Raw genomic sequence first — 16,680 nt, 5'->3', positions numbered from 1 at the left:
TCCTGTCAGACGCGCTGGCAGTGGGTGACGCCCCCTGACGCCCCTAGTGGGGCGTTACGGCTGACGCGGGAGGGGCGTCAGTCAACTTTTTCACGAAAAAAAATGCGTCAGGATTTCTGATTGGTCCACGTATTTTAATGATTTTAATTTTGTTTTTGTTTTTTTTATTTAAATTATTTATATTCTTTTCTATATAAACACATCAAAACCTATCATTTTTAACCCATCAAACTCAATATTTTCTCTCATTTTAACACTTTCATTCAAATATTTTTTTTTGTTTTTGTTTTTTTTATTTATTTAAATTATTTATTTTCTTTTATATATAACCATCAAAACCTATCATTTTTAACACATCAAACTCAATTTTTTCTCTCATTTTAACACTTTCATTCAAATGATTTTTGTTTTGTTTTGTTTTGTTTTTTTATTTGAATTATTTATATTCTTTTCTATATAAACCCATCAAAACCTATCATTTTTAACACATCAAACTCAATAATTTATGTAATGGTTAAATTTTATGTAATGGTTAATTTTTTATGTAATGGTTAATTTTTATATGTTTTTTAATTATATGTAATATAATTTGTATGCATAATAAAATAAAAAATAAAAAGAAAAAATAAAACTGGTGGGACCTATTTGACACTGGAGGGGCGTCAGGGTTATTTTGGTGTTTGGTGTCAGAGGTTGACACTGCCACGTCAGAGGCAGATTGCACTTTTTGGCCAAAAAGTGGACAATCTGCCTGTGACGTCACAGGCAGGGTTATATATGGTCTTATCACCACTCTTTTATTTCGAATATATTCTTTTTTTATTACTCCGTAGATTACAAAACTCACGTCTTATATCATCACATATGCACAACGGACAATACCATCAAATTGTAGACAACTAAAATACACGTACTCTATAATTGTTCCTCATTTTTGACCACAATGCTACATTTGAACGTTGATCAATCATCAATTATTTATTTATTTAATAATTATTTTTTTATTTAAAAAAAAATCATCAATTATTTATTTATTTAATAATATTTAATTTACAAACTTTATTGCCCCATTCTATTCTATATTATTATCCTAATAACTTAACAAAAACTAGCGGATTCCAATACCTTAGAAGACATTAGACAAAAAAATTAATAAATCAATGCTCACACAATTTAGCTTTGGAAAATGTATTTAACTTAAAAAAAATCACAAGTGCCTCCATTTTGATTCTTTTAAAGTACTTTTGAGTAGTTCATAGCTCAAGAAGTAGAGAAAAAGGAACTCTTTTGGTATTTGACAAATTAAATTCTCTTTTTCCTTTCACTACCAAGGAAAGCTTGAAATTTGTTATTTCATAAATCTAGTATCTTCCTTTTTCGCGGAGTGATATGTACACAACCAATTTTTACACATACACAACCAAACATACTTTACAGTGTTGTACTGTACAATAATGTAAAACATGTTTGGTTGTGTATTTGTAAAAATTAGTTGTGTACATATCATCACCCTTTTCTTTATAAATTGTCATTTTTACCCCTCACTTCAGTCACACTACTACACTACATTAGCTTTCTTGCATCTTTCTTTCTGCTATTCTGTAAAGGGGTGTAGTATCCAAAGCACTACTCAAGAAATGGCTAAAGATGAAGATTTTAAGCTTCTCAAGATCCAGGTCTTGTTTTCATTTCATCATTAACATTCTTGATTAATGGTACTTCATGCTAACTGTTAATTATTATTTTTATTTTTTTGATTTTGACACATAGACTTGTACTCTGAGAGTCAACCTGCACTGTGATGGTTGCAAGCACAAAGTCAAGAAAATTCTTCAAAGAATTGAAGGTGATATTTCTAATTATTTCTTTTGGGGTTTGTGTTTTCAGTAGTAAGTTAGCAAATTATAATATGGGGTTTCATAAAGTTTAAAACTTTATGCAAAAATATGCTGCTGTTGCAAATTATTGCATTGTCAAACCAATTTTCATTGCTAGAATTTGTACATTCAGAGATATGTACAACTTTTTGTACATAATGTACGAGTAGTGGAGCATATATGTTCTGTGAACTAGATGTATCTTGTGCTACAGTTCTCAAATTTTCATGTAGATAGTGAAATGGGATGTTGATAAAGATCGCAAGTATTTATGCAAAGATAGGCTGCTTTTATGATTTCACTAATAATGTACATATCTTAATGCATGATGTGCAAGTCATGTTTGCAATTTTTCTTGGATTGTCAGTTGTAGGAAAAGAAATACGGAGTACAATTGCTAAATTGCTATCATTATCTTTTAAGCAATTAACTTGTTATGGTAACAAAGCAATGCAAATATTCATTGTGTTTGTGATGTATCAGTTTTGATGCACAAAGTACTAGTTATTGTAGTGATAATTGTAAATTATGCAGGTGTTTATCAAGTGAGCATAGATGCAGAGCAACAGAAGGTGACTGTTTCAGGAAGTGTAGCCTCAGCAACTTTGATAAAGAAGCTTGTGAAAGCTGGTAAACATGCTGAAATTTGGTCAAACAAGTCAAACAATAACCAAAGTCAAAGTCAAAATCAGCAAAATCAGAAGGGTTCTTGCAAGAAAGAAGACAAGAAAAACAAGACCCAGACTGAAAATTTCATCAAAGGCCTGGAATCCTTGAAAAAACAGCAAAATGATGATCCTTTTGAAGATGATGAAGATTTGAAGTTTCTCAGAGGAAAAGTAAACCAATTAGGGTTTATGAAACAGAAACAACAAGAAGCAGCTGCAAATCCTGCTAATACTCCCAAAAATAAAAGTCAACCCAATGGGAAAAAAAGTCAAAATGCAGAAGGGGAAAAAACTGAGGTTGAGAATTTGAATGAGGGCAAAAAAGTAAATGACTTTAGTTCATTAATGAACAGCCTTGGTAATGGTGGAAGTGGTGGTGGTGGTAATAATCTTGGTGGGTTTGAAATGGCTACTGGTGGTCCACAAATGCTGATGAACATGAATGGGTTAGGGTACAACCAGCAGGCACAAGAGTACAACCCACATTCTGCTGCTGCTGCTGCTGCTGCATCAATGATGATGAACCTGCAAAACAGGCAAGCAATGTATCAGAGGTCTCCTATCATGCCACCAAGCACTGGATACTACTACTACAATTACAATCCTGCCCCTTACTCTTACCCTTACAATGAGCCACATCATGGGTACTACTATCCTAGTAACAATGGTGGTGATGCCAACATGTTGAATGATGAGAACACAAGCAGTTGTTCAATTATGTGAGGGCAAAAGTGGAAAAAGTTTAGGTCTTTTTTGTTGTAGAAGTTTGTTTTTATGTAATTGAAGATGCTCTTGATGGATCTTTTGTTAACCATGTTGAAATGACTAGTTTAATGGTTGATCCTTAAAATTTGTGTTTAAATTGGCATGAAGTTTTAGATTTTATGTCTTAAAGAGAGTGGTTTAAGTGTTGACACATTTTTTATGGTCACCAATTCACTTAAACCGCAATCAATATACTAACATGTCGTCGTCGTCGACTATTAAGCTATTATCGTTTTATGCTGCATGTCTTACAACTATCGCGAGAATACATGTCATGACATAGTGTATTCTTACAACTATCGCAAGAATACATGTCAAGACATAGTGTATTCTTACAACTATCGTGAGAATACATGTCACGACACAGTGTGTTGCAACGATATATGTTTCATTTTAGCTAATAATTTTTACTTGGAATAACAACAAATATAAACAAGATACATCCATTAAAGAAGAAAAGTTGCATATCTAATGTTATATAACAAATGTAAAAATGATAAATTATAAATGGGTCGAAATGTGCTAAAAGTTAAAGTACGAGTAGTCAAATTGTAAATTACACTAATCTTCAAAAAAACATACAACCAATGTCTGGAGTGTCCTATCCTTTAACTCGCTGGAATTTTCCCGCCGGCGATGATGTCACTTCTAAACCACACCACAATCTTCTCCACCACCGCCGGCCTGAAACTTCCGCTACGGTTTGACTTACTTAAAAAGTCAAAACACATTAAATTTCAAATCTCATGTTCCAATTCGTATATTACACCAAACAAGGTCAGTTTATATGCTTAACTGAACACACTCTCAATTTCTGTTTTTATTATAATTATAATCTGTTATGTATATAAATATTATATATTTGACAGTTTAAGAGACAGTACACTAGTGTATTGATTGTACCAACAGGCGTTGGTGCTTCAATTGGTGGTTACGCCGGTGATGCTTTACCGGTTGCCCGAACCCTAGCTTCCGTTGCCGACTGTGTGATTTCTCACCCTAATGTACGTTTTTTCGCATTTAATTTTCAAATTGACTATAGAATAAAATAATCAGAAGTAATTAATTAATCAATTACTAATAAAATATTTGGTTGTAACAAAATGAGCCTGCTAGTGATTTGTATGTGTAATTAGCTTCCAGTAATCTGTCAAGTGTAATAATACTAGTTGTTAGCTACAAATTTACTTAAAAAAAAAAATCTATTTAGGTTTTATTAATTAATTTTTAATTTATATAATAAAAAAATTGAAATTGAAAGTTTACAGGTTCTAAATGCAGCAATGCTTTACTGGCCAATGGAAAATGTTTTGTATGTGGAAGGTTATGCTCTTGATAGATTTGCTGAAGACCTATGGGCACTGCAACCAGTTCACCACAACAAGGTTTCATATATATATTTATAGAATTATTATTATTATGTTTAATGTTTAATTCTGTACTTGTTAATGTGACATATGGTTACATTTTCATGTAAGCAGGTGGGATTGGTTCTTGATGCAGGAATAGAGGAAGAGCTACGCATTCGCCATCTACAAGTAGTCGATGCAACACGAGCCTCTCTTGGTTTGCCAGTTGTCGATTATATTATCACCGACACACCTTTAGAGGTAGTCCTGTTTCTCAAGTAATATATCGTCAACAACTTACTTAAAAAAATTACAGAAAAATATGTTTTTGAGAGAAATGCAGGTTGAGAAATGGATTGATCCAAAGAGCAGTCAGGCAACGGGGAGGATAAAGCATCCCGATTCCCTATTAAGGGCAGTACATGCTTTGTCTGATCGATCTATGGTGGATGCGGTTGCTGTGGTGGCCCGCTTTCCAGATGATGATATTGAAGATGTGGATGATTATAGGCAAGGAAAGGTATTTTAACACTATTGTATACATGTATAATTTAAGGTTATAGAACTACTCATGTTAATTATATAAAAGTTTATGTTTTTAAACAACAAGCATACAACCTATCCTATTACAGTCACATATATAAATTTTTATTCTATTTAATGTGTATTTAACTGATTAATCTACAGGGAATTGATTTACTAGCAGGAGTAGAAGCCATAATAAGCCATTTAGTAGTGAAGAATTTTAGAATCCCTTGTGCACATGCACCGGCCCTATTACCGCCTCCACTAACCAAATCTTTATGTCCAAAATCTGCTGCTGAAGAAGTGAGTTGCTTCTCTCTAATTACTCTACTTACACTATTCATGTGTGCCTGCAATATACATATAGTTATAGACATACGTCTAAAATTGGTTTATATTTTTTTTAATTGGTATAAACAGTTGGGATATACATTCTTGCCATGTGTGCTTGCTGGTTTAGCTAGTGCACCCCAGTACCTCACTGATAATTCTGAGCTGCAAAAGAGCGGCTGCATAGTGGCAAGTGACGTCGATAGTGTAATTATTCCCGCCGACGCTTGCGGAGGAGACGCTGTTCTTGCATTTGCTAATAAAAGAATTAAGGTAAAATAGCTAACTTTTTTTTTTTTTCCTTCTTTTGCCATTTTTATTTTATATTCGGTTCCTCGGCTCTAATTCATATGATATTATGTTTATGCCTTATGCAGCCTTTAATTATATGTGTGCAAGAAAACGAGACTGTGCTCAACGATACTCCTGATAAACTCGGGATTGATGTGGTATGTCTGAAAGATTTCAAAATTTAGAATTGATGTTTATGAATCATACATCATGTATCATGCCGTTCCGAAATGTCATCCGTAAATTTTCGTATTTGTAGGTGAAGGTTTCAAACTATTGGGAGGCTATAGGAGTGGTTGCAGCTCATAAGGCAGGAGTAGACCCGAATTCACTCAGAAGGGATGGGATCAAGAATATTACTAGTACAACTTCTTTACTCAGTTTTAACAATTGTGTCGCTTCTAGTAGTAGAACATTTGTTTGATCAACCAGTCTTGATTCTTTCAGAATCAGGTACAGGTTTTGTACCATGTTTCTGAGGGGGAAAGATATATTTTTGACTCCATTATTTGATTAAATTAGGTTTAAGGTAAATAGCTTTAGCCTTTAGCCACTTATGTTATTTTCTAGTCCCTATGTTCGAGAAATACTCCGTTGTTACCTTCTGATATATCTGTAAGAACTAATTACTAGTATTTACGCTAGATTTGACTCAAATTTGGTTTACCTAAATTACTACAAATGGAAGCGAATAATGTTTACAACTGTTTTCTTTACCTAGTCGAAGCTGAAATTGATGTATCTCGAACATACATAAACTACTACACATTACAATAACGTGATGCATTAGACTCTACTACACATTACAATAACGTGATGCATTAGACTTGTTTGGTTAAGTTGTGCAATAATTTGTAACCCTTTCCTGGCTAAGCAAGAGCTTAGATCTAGACCTCGCTATATCGTACTACTAAGTACTTTCCTTTTTGTAGTTTATCTAAATAGCATACAGCATAGATTAGGTTCAAGATTTGCTTGCAAAACACTAACTGATATATACTTCTTGAATTCAAAACAACTCGAAGAAGAAATTGAGATCAATCTGAAAACTTTACAAATCGATTTCGAACGTTTATTGCTAATTATACGAACTGAATAGATTGAACAGAGAAAAGAAGATTACAATCCAAAAAATGACTTCTATCTTCTAATGTTTCTTATTTATAATACCAAGCTACAAACTAATAAAAGCGCTTCTGTTATAGAATGAGCGTTTAACCACTTCAGAAGTAACTAACCTTAGCATCCACCCGGGTTAGCCTGGATGGCCACTGAGCTATCCCCATGATAGCATCCACCCGGGTTCGAGTTTGAGTTCCGCCTCGGCTTGTTCAAAAAGGGAGATGACTGGAGGGATGTCGAAAGACAATTCAGCCGGTAGCGGGTCTGGCACTCAGCGGGCTCGTTCCCCCAGGTTTACCCTCTGCGGGGGAGTCAAAAGATTCGTTCGTAGGGGGTTCCTGAGTAAAAAAAAAAAAAAAAAAGTAACTAACCTTCCTGCCAAACCCAACAACCAGAGGCGAAACTGTGTGGGGCAGGGGGCGGCCACCCCCAGTGGATTTTTTTTTTCAGTGTAAAACTTTTGGATTTTTCGACTTTGCCCCTTGGTGGGTTTTTTTTTTTTGCCCCAAAACCTACATGTTTTGCCTCAAAACCTTCAAATTTTGCCCCAAATTCTCCAACTTTTGCCCAAAAATCTTCAAATTTTGCCTCAAAATCTCCAACTTTTGCCCAAAAATCTTTAAATTTTGTCCAAAAAAATTGCTACGGTTTAAATTTTTTTTTTTTTGCCCCCGGTGAAAAAAATCCTAGTTTCTCCACTGCCGATAACGCGTGCTAAGTGAATTGTAGTTGGCATTTGAGACGCATGTGATGTTCATAACACAAACTTAAAATGGATGATATCCTAAATTGACACTAATCAAGATTTTTCCTAGAAAAAGACTCCATTTAAGTGATCCAAAAGCTACAACAGCTTGCAAGCATTTATGAACCAACAAGTTCCACTTAATCAGGAGTATTTACATTGAGAGTATTCACGTGCAAGGAAATTTCAAGGCTAAAGCCTGAATGATTTGACTTACTATATATGTTATATAAAATATTAATCCTCATTCTCATGCAATAATATATGAGTAACTTGTAGATCACACAAGAATAATAAATTAATGTTAGTACATGCAAAAGGGTACGATCACATACTATTGTAAACAAGGAACTTTCATAAAAGACAATAGAATAATTTCACGTGTGATAGTTGTCCAATGGGCCAGAACATTTACACACAGAAGCCTCAGTTCATGGCTGTCATGCAATAAAGAATTGTACATTGCTCCAAAATACTTGTACAATTAAAATAAACTCTGAAAAAGACAATTTTTACTTGAACTACAAGTTAAAGAAAAATCAGAATCTTGAACATTAGTTTTTTCATATAATAAGTAGGAGAGCATCTACAGGGAATAATTCATGTGCAAGTAAATTTCCAGGCAGAAGCCTCACATGTACAGGTTCTTTCTTAGAACAAAAAACAAGAAAATTATCCCTGATGCGCCTAGATTTGTATACAAAATAACAAATCAAAGGGTAAATTCTACCCCCATATTAACCAATAAATCGGGTTTAAATTTCGATATCTAAGTTTGTTTCTTATTAATGAATAGATGCTAATCGAAACTAAACAAGAACAACACTTGCATTTCATAACGACCATTGATCTGGGACTGTTAGAAAGTAACTCGTCATGGCTTTCCGGAACCTTCTCTTGTACTGTTTCGGAGAAATAATGGTCGGAGACGCGTTCTTGGGCCCACCAAGAATCCCGGACGCTTTCACCCATGTCTCGAGCTGTTTGTCCCATGTATACTGTCTCATAAAATCAATGATACCAAGAACCAACTCTTTACTATTCTCGTCCACTCCAACCAGTAATGAGTAATCCATCACGTCAATCGACTGCACAACAATCAAACGTACAACTTTTAATGCAAGGATCCTCGAAAAAGACTAGAACTTTGCTAAATTTTATTTCTTGATCAAGCCAATGCAACTAAAAGATGTTTAGATGTGTGTTATGAAACTCATTATTTGACTATTCAAGGGACATTTTACACAATTTCATACTTGTTGGCTTTGTGGGGAAACCGATTATATATAGAGTTTTGCTAACGACTAGGGACTGTCGTTAACGAGTTTTATATTGCTGTACAATTTGATAACCGCGAGTCAAAAAATAACTAATTAACCGCCATGTACAATTAAATAAAGCACGTTAACGACAACCATTTAGCGAAATCCTTAGATTGGGAAAAGGAAAGAACTAATTTGGGAAAGGTCGTACCGCTAAGAAAGATGTGTCGTTCCAAACGGCTCGTTCAAGATTTCTCTTAGCTTTGCTTCCAAGTAAGATGGGATTCGTACGTAAAGCCTCCAATAAGTTCATATCTAGCATCGTACCCGTCAAATCCGAATTATAACGAGACCTTGCGGACCCCTTAAGATCATAAACCCTAGAAATATTTTTCTTAAAAAACAGATTCTCCATCACCATCACGTGCGTTTTTGTTTCTTTCCCGCCTCTCATATGCTTCACATTCACCTATCATGACAAAAAAAAATGTCAAGATTAACACATATAACAAACATTGACCTTTGATTAAAGAAAAAAGTCAACCTGATAAATGCCGACGATTTTAGCAAGACAAGTTGGACTTCCAGAGTTAAGTGAATCCGTCAAGTATTTGAAATACTGCGGGGCGAATTCCTCAAACGAATCTAACTCCGTTTTAGTAACACCCTTTATAATAAACCGTTCGTCTAACGATTTTGCAAAATCGGCGTTACTTTTCCCGCCTTGTGCACACCACCGTTTACATCGGCTCAAAGAACGCATATAATCGACTTCACTAGGACAACATTTCTTTCTAAGACTATCAAACTGCTTTGCAAAATAACACGTGACCGAATATTTGACTTTTCCACCGGGTCCCGATTCGTCCTCAAACGGAATCGTTAAATGATGGGAACTTTTGGGATCTGTAAATAACGACCCGATTGCAGTTGAATGATCATCTGATCCGTAGTTAGAAAATTGCATGTAGTCGAAATCGTTAGAACCGAACGATTGCCAAGAAAGCTTTGAAGCAACCGAATGGTTTCGATTAAGATACGGTTTATCAGTAAACCATTCTTCGTATTCCTTAGATGCAAGGGCATAACAAATTATACTCGTCGGCTCGTTGTCATAAACCGCAATCACCGTGTTTTGACTACCGTTAGGAAGCATTAAGTGGGCACCGACAGGGAGAAAAGACGTTGTTCGGGAAATGAGTAACGTTTTCGTCCTCCAAAAAAAGTCCATTTTTAAATCTTCATAGGAGAAAACTTGCGAGTAACTCCTGTGTAAGTTGCAAATCGGATCTTTGACTTTGACCATATTCATATGTTGTCTTGATTCTTGACTCTTGATTTTCTCTTGAAAGGTAATGGCGGAATCAAATGAATGGACCCTAGCGGGCGAAGAAGTTAGCCTTCTAAAGTTTCGGTTTTCGAGTCGGGTCCTTCGTCCGTCATCTAACGGTTGTCTTAACGGTCCGGTCCATGCGGAGTCGATCTTGTCGGAAAGAAACGATGCAGCCAACGCGTGTTCTTCATCGAACCCATCAGAAGACATCGAATTAGATTCCTCAAAGGCTAAACCGAAATTATGAACCGATCCTGCAAGCGAATCCATCGAGTCAAATTTATTGGTTTCCAGGTCAACAGTTGGTTGACTATCATCAACAATAGGTTCAAGGGTTGAATAACATCTTCGGTGATTGGCCTCCACAACAGAACTCGGTTTTGAGATAGAATTTAAAGACAAAAGCCTTCGATCCCAAACATGCAAACCAATCGTGAGAGAATGTCTTAAACGGTTCAATTCAAAAACATCAATTTCGGTCGAACCTTCTACACCAAGCAGATCCTATTTCAAGAAACAAAACACGAGTATCAAGTATTAATTAAAAATCGGATAAAAAGCAGATAAACTTTTTACTTTTACAAGATAGTTACTTACAATGTAAACATCTTTTTCTTTAATTAGCAATTCTTTCAACTCCTCGACGTGTTTATATACTTCACTTGTATCTGAAACCTTATCTTCGGTCCGATGTAATACATCTGATATCTCATCGTAAAACGCTTTTGTCTTGTTCAAAAGCTAATCACCACAAAAAGAAAATAAAAAAAGTTAGCATCTTTACATGTTATAAAGCATATAATCGCAAATTATATAATCGCACCTCGGCTAATTCTTTCTTTAACCAACTCTGTTGAACGTGACCGCTAAATTGTAAGACAGACGGCGGTAAACGAACAGAAAGAATATCGATAGGCGAGTAACGGAAAAACACAACCATACTTCCCAATCTGTAGGTCAAATTAGTTATATTTAACTTATATTGACAAAAAAAAAAAGTGGTTATAAAATAACAAGAAAATGTTGTTACCCGTAGAAACGAAGGCAGTCTCGTTGCAAAGAATGACCACAACCTGCGATACGATTAGCAGTAGCGTGATTTGAAAAACTAAGTTCCAAAAATTTGCCAAAAGATAGGCCCCACGCAGCATCAGACATAACCACCCTACGAGTCGCTGGCGGGACCCCGTTTACGGGGGCACACCGTAGACACCTGTGCCACATCCAGATCTTTCCGTCTTTTTCTCCGGGTAGGTTCAATGACGGAAGTCGTTTAACGTTAATTGTTAAATTCCCCTGTGGGTGAGTGTAGCATATCACATGGGTTTCAGCTGGTTTGTCACAAGATCTACACGATGACGACTGAACAAAAATCCCAGATCAATCCAACAGTTAAATAATTTAACTATTTTAATTTTTAACAAGTGGAACATATAATTAAAAAATTTAGTTTACCTGATCGAAAAGGTCATCTTGTAGGTACCTCCCGAGTGGTTTATCGAAGCAGCCATAAAATTTTATTCGCAAGAGTCTTGATCGTTCACATACGTTACCGGTTAACACGCATCGACTAGAAAACGATACTAGTATGCTCTGATTGCCATCAGTTGCTGAATAATATTCTATCGAGTCATCCGTTATTTCAGTTCTTTCAGTTGAAGCATACGATACACTTTCTTCTGCAACAGGGATCGATACGACACTTGCATTCATCATCGGTTGAAGATTTTGATTATCAACAGTTACATCATCATGTTCTTCAGGTTTGGGGGAGTCGATATCGTCTGAGGTAGTCAGTAAAGTGTTCTCGTCATTTGCCTTTTCAGGCACTGTTATTGAGGGTATTATGGTCATTTTAGGTAAAGTAGCACCCTCATCGGCCAAAAAAGAAGTTTCTAGAGATAGATGATACGCAGCAAAGACTGCATACTGAACAACATGTTTGACTTTTTTAAGTTCTTCCCGACATGATCCTTTTAGCAAGACCTACAAGAACATATTTTAAACATCAATCAAATCAACAATGTGTGGCACTGATCAACTTTTGAACTGGTCAATTTGGGTTGAATATAATATCTAACAGATCAAATAGATTGAACTGATCAACTGGTCGAAAAGCAGACCAACGTGTAACGCAAACATTCAGTATAGTAATATAATTAGAATTACTAAAACAATATAGCTTTGATAATCATATTTAACACGCTAATAAAGAAAATAGAAAGCGTATCACAAGAAAAAGAACCATTTTGACCCATACCCGTGATCCAACCGTTTTGACATCTAACCCACCCCCCGACCGCCCAATTTGTAAATGCAAATACCGAAACAGGAGATGGAATTACCGTGCAACCTAAACGTCTAGGGCAACCTTCAAAGAACATCAAGGTCTTGGACGGTTTCTTTGTGGATTGATTGGTTGGTTCATGGTGTTCAGAGAATTTTTCCAAACAGAATAACTCGCATTGGCCTAATCGAGTGGTGGAGATCTTATCTGTAGATGGAGTAATAGGTGTACCGGTGCACCGGGCTATACGCTCCAATAACGGGCGTTTAACATTTGAAACCAACGAAATATCCTTAGCCAGAAGATATTCTTGAGCGTACGAAGATACGCTCTTTTCGACCAGAAGCACATTCGGACGACGGGACTCTATCCTTGACACGATCGTCTTCAGATGATCAATTTCCTGTATGGATGCACAGTTGTTTTACTAATAATGCTCACCTCACAAACAATTTTTATACTGTGAAATTAGATATAAAGTAATTATTACTCTCAAAAAGATCTAACAAAACGATAACTTAGTAACAAACCTGTTGCAGTAGTGTCTCCATAGAAGCCAGCTGATTGTTAGCACGCTGATACTCAAGGGCTCCACCTAAAATAAGCAACCTAGGGTTCTTGTACTGTGATGTCATGCGTTTGTGCTTTATATTTTTCGTACAAACTACTCCTTTGACGAACATGCTGCAAAGAAGAAAAATGTGTAACTAACAATGCATCTTCATATGATCATTAAAAAAAAAATTTGGGTTCCCAGAGGAAACCTCCCTAGCGACAACGGGGTGACGAGCCCCCGAGCGACGAGACCCGGTCCTCCGGTCAAGAGACGATTTTAATTCGATCTTGGGCGTTACCAAGATTCGAACCTTGGTCTCCAGCTTCACAGGGAACTCGGTGGCCACTTGGGCTATGCCCAAGTGGTTATATTATCATAAATTATTAAAAATAGAAACAATATACGTATAAAGCGTAGTTACCTTTCATTAGGGCTTCCTGTAGCTATACATTTGATCTTTACGTAATCACCAGGATCCATGCTGCCACCTCTGCTAGTATCGGGTTTCACATAGTTAGCTGCTTGCCAGGCTAACGACGTTATTATATCGAGCCAATCATCTGCTGCCGTGTATTCCGATTGCAATAGTTGCGATACAAGAGCTCTAAAATGACCCTGAACAACATTCTCCAACGGCTTCTTATGCTCGAAGTTTTTACCATTTTCTGAAATAACACTCATAAGGTTTTCACTAGACGAGAAAACGTCACCCGCCGGGATCATGTCATCATCATCGTCAGCATACGAAAAGAAACTACTTTCTTCATCGTCTAATGGCAGAGGAAACCAAATGAGACCATTGTTTTCAAGATCTAATGGCTCGTATTGGTTTATTAAATTATCGTTAGTAACGTTTTCATGTTCTTCGGTCCCACGTTGGTGGCCTTCCAAAACAGCCACCGTTGGTTCGTGGTCGAAGGAACCATCGGTTAGAGACGTACGAGTTCCCTGATCATCGGGCTGTACACAATTCCTAAGTCTAGTGTAAGTAAACTCGGTCCCATTTGGGCTGTCAGTAGGACTCGAACCGAAAGACAAAAAACTGTAAAATTCATGCCTCGTATTGACACTACTCGAATCTAGATCTGACGTATCAAGACTATACGGGCTCACAATGCTTCTTAAAGAATCATCTCCCTCATCTTCATCACTCCTACAATTCAGAATATAATTTCACAAATTTTGATATTATTCAAGACAAAATAAAAAAGTTTAACACACATCATCAAAACATTCAAATTACACAAAATCATACCACAGATACAAAAAAGTCCAACGAAAGGTGGAATCTTTACCTGCCAGTTGAGTGACGAACAGATACCGCTTTAAGATCGAGCCTGTCACCAGTACAATACGGTGACGCTGCTTTCGGGCTTTGTCCAGGTGAATCAGTAGGATGTATCTTATGACTAAATTTGCCACCAAATTTTTGTTTGACATCAAAATTAGCACAAAATTTGCAAGATCTAATATCAAGGCCAGCTTCTGCACCACTTTTCGATTCCACAACAACAAATGAACCATAACTTTGCACACAGCCCTCACAAAACATCCGGCTACACTTCCCACATCGATAACCGATACAGGCCTCCGAAATTCTCATTTCGCATTCAAAACACATGATTTTTTGACCACCATCATCCATTTTGACTTCACCAGACAAAGAATTCATATCACTAGTTCCCCAATAAACCCAAGATCTAACCTTTTCAATCAAATCTAGTAGTGAACTATCAGGTACTACTCCCATCAATTAGATCACAATCATAAGTCAAAAAACTACCAAACAGAAAAAAACTATAAAACCCAAAAACTGATAAAACTATTGGGTTCTTTTGTAAACTTTACAGGCTACAATTAATTAGCCTATGAAGTTACACATCCTGAAAATAAAAAAATTAAATTTTTTTTGTTTATGTTTTGTAAATATGAAGATTCAAGTAAGGAACTAAAAGGTCTCCTTGAAATCACAAAAACACCTAAAATTAGTAAATGTATATACACAGATCTTGTATCTATAGCCAAACATACAACAAATCTATCTCCTTTCTTCACCAAAACCAACTCCAGCTAACTAACCAATACCAGAATCATCAACATCACAAGCTCCTAAACTCAACTGGAGCATCAAACAAGATCCAGAACTTGATCACCAAATTGATATAATCTATCAAATGATATTAAGAAACCCTAATTCAATTTGAAGTAACAGAGGTCTGGACAAAAAGTAACAAACCTCCATAAGTCACACACTAAAGACACACACACACAGAAACAAGAAGCTTTAACTTTTTTGTAAATTAGAGTTTGAATTTAAAGAACACAGAGAAGGAGAATAAAAAGTAGGAAGAGATAGAGTACGGAATTAGTTCCATCTTTAATGGAAGATGAAATTGAAGAAATTAGGGCTCGTATTTCCATATGTAATTGAAAATTGAAAATTGAATTGAATGCTAAACAATATTAATTAAAATTTAGATTTATTTCAACACTTTTTCTTCTTGCTTTACCCTAATTTTGCGGCAATGCTTTAATTTTTAGTACTCAACTAAATGAGATATATATATATATAATATATAATATATGAACACAAATATAAATAAATAAAAATATATTTGTGTATGTATTGTATACGCATACAGCCGTGTAACTGGAATTGCTATTATTATTATTATTATTATTATTATTATTATATTATTATTATATTGTAAGTTGTAAGAAGTCTGTGTTTTCTAACCCTAATTTTCAGTTTGTTTTTTTTTAATTGGGTCTGCTTTTTAGACTGTCGCTATCGTTATCTAATCTTATTAGAATATTTTATACAAGGATTTTTAATGACTAATGACCCTTTGCACTTTTCAATTGAAAGTGATAACTTTCCATTTTGTTATTTTTCTTTAAACGCCTTAAGCTTTCACTTTTTTTTAATTATTAATTATTAATTATTAATATAATATAATATTATTATTATTATTACATGTATATGTTTATTTATTATTTTATCTTTATTATATTAGGGTATAGTCGAGTCGATACAACATCAAAATCAAACGAAAATTAAAACGTGAAACTTGAAGCTAAGTGTACTTCTTGAAAGGAAAATAGCATCTTCATATTGAAGTATACTTTCTCAATAAAGGTTAATTAAAATCATAAATATAAATAAATAGTATATAAAAATCACATCAACAGTATAAATACCCGGTCATTGACAACAAGGGTGATGGATCGACTGTCTCCCCGGGTTCAAAATCTCTCAAGGGTAAGTCTTTGGTGGTGTAATTCGTTATTTCGTTACTTGATTAGGTGTTTTTGGTTAGTTAGCTTGTTGTTTTGTAATTATCTCTTATGTATCGGTGTGGTCTTTTTAGAGGTATAGCTTTTAGCATCTCGGCTCTTTTTGTTTTGTTTGGTTAGTTTGTGTAGCTTGTTTGGTGTTTAATACTTGTGAGCCGGATCGCTTAGTGCAAGAAATCTTCGTTTAGTTATTTTCTCTTTTTTAGAAAATTCTCGTTTATATAGTTCTCGTCTTTTCGCATAAAAAAAGTCAACAATATAATAATTCTCATA

At 35.3% G+C, this 16,680-nt stretch overlaps 3 protein-coding genes across 3 annotated transcripts; 2 read left to right on the top strand and 1 right to left on the bottom strand.

The window, feature by feature from the left end:
* Positions 1 to 1,609: 1,609 nt before the first annotated feature.
* Positions 1,610 to 3,268, top strand: LOC139896854 (heavy metal-associated isoprenylated plant protein 37-like). The gene is made up of 3 exons (XM_071879497.1): positions 1,610 to 1,676; positions 1,771 to 1,846; positions 2,412 to 3,268. Exons 1-3 carry the CDS (start codon positions 1,638 to 1,640, stop codon positions 3,266 to 3,268), a joined length of 972 nt encoding a protein of 323 aa, XP_071735598.1. The 5' UTR covers positions 1,610 to 1,637.
* A 630-nt stretch (positions 3,269 to 3,898) lies between these two features.
* On the top strand, positions 3,899 to 6,456 carry LOC139896852 (uncharacterized). The gene is made up of 9 exons (XM_071879496.1): positions 3,899 to 4,087; positions 4,180 to 4,314; positions 4,579 to 4,695; positions 4,792 to 4,920; positions 5,003 to 5,179; positions 5,347 to 5,487; positions 5,605 to 5,787; positions 5,892 to 5,963; positions 6,065 to 6,456. Exons 1-9 carry the CDS (start codon positions 3,947 to 3,949, stop codon positions 6,227 to 6,229), a joined length of 1,260 nt encoding a protein of 419 aa, XP_071735597.1. The 5' UTR covers positions 3,899 to 3,946; the 3' UTR covers positions 6,230 to 6,456.
* Positions 6,457 to 8,214: 1,758 nt separating this feature from the next.
* On the bottom strand, positions 8,215 to 15,416 carry LOC139902438 (putative 1-phosphatidylinositol-3-phosphate 5-kinase FAB1C). Its single transcript, XM_071885064.1, has 11 exons — positions 14,406 to 15,416; positions 13,532 to 14,263; positions 13,085 to 13,238; positions 12,613 to 12,957; positions 11,723 to 12,253; positions 11,298 to 11,629; positions 11,091 to 11,217; positions 10,865 to 11,008; positions 9,479 to 10,771; positions 9,146 to 9,403; positions 8,215 to 8,760 (listed from the first exon to the last, which is right to left on the bottom strand). The coding sequence occupies exons 1-11, from the start codon at positions 14,858 to 14,860 to the stop codon at positions 8,506 to 8,508; spliced, it is 4,626 nt and encodes a 1,541-aa protein (XP_071741165.1). The 5' UTR covers positions 14,861 to 15,416; the 3' UTR covers positions 8,215 to 8,505.
* Between the last annotated feature and the right edge of the window lie 1,264 nt (positions 15,417 to 16,680).

This window comes from Rutidosis leptorrhynchoides, chromosome 3 (assembly GCF_046630445.1).
Source record: "Rutidosis leptorrhynchoides isolate AG116_Rl617_1_P2 chromosome 3, CSIRO_AGI_Rlap_v1, whole genome shotgun sequence".
Taxonomy (NCBI): Eukaryota; Viridiplantae; Streptophyta; class Magnoliopsida; order Asterales; family Asteraceae; genus Rutidosis; species Rutidosis leptorrhynchoides.
Note: the sequence above shows the minus strand (reverse complement) of the source record. Positions and strands in the feature narration are given on the sequence as shown.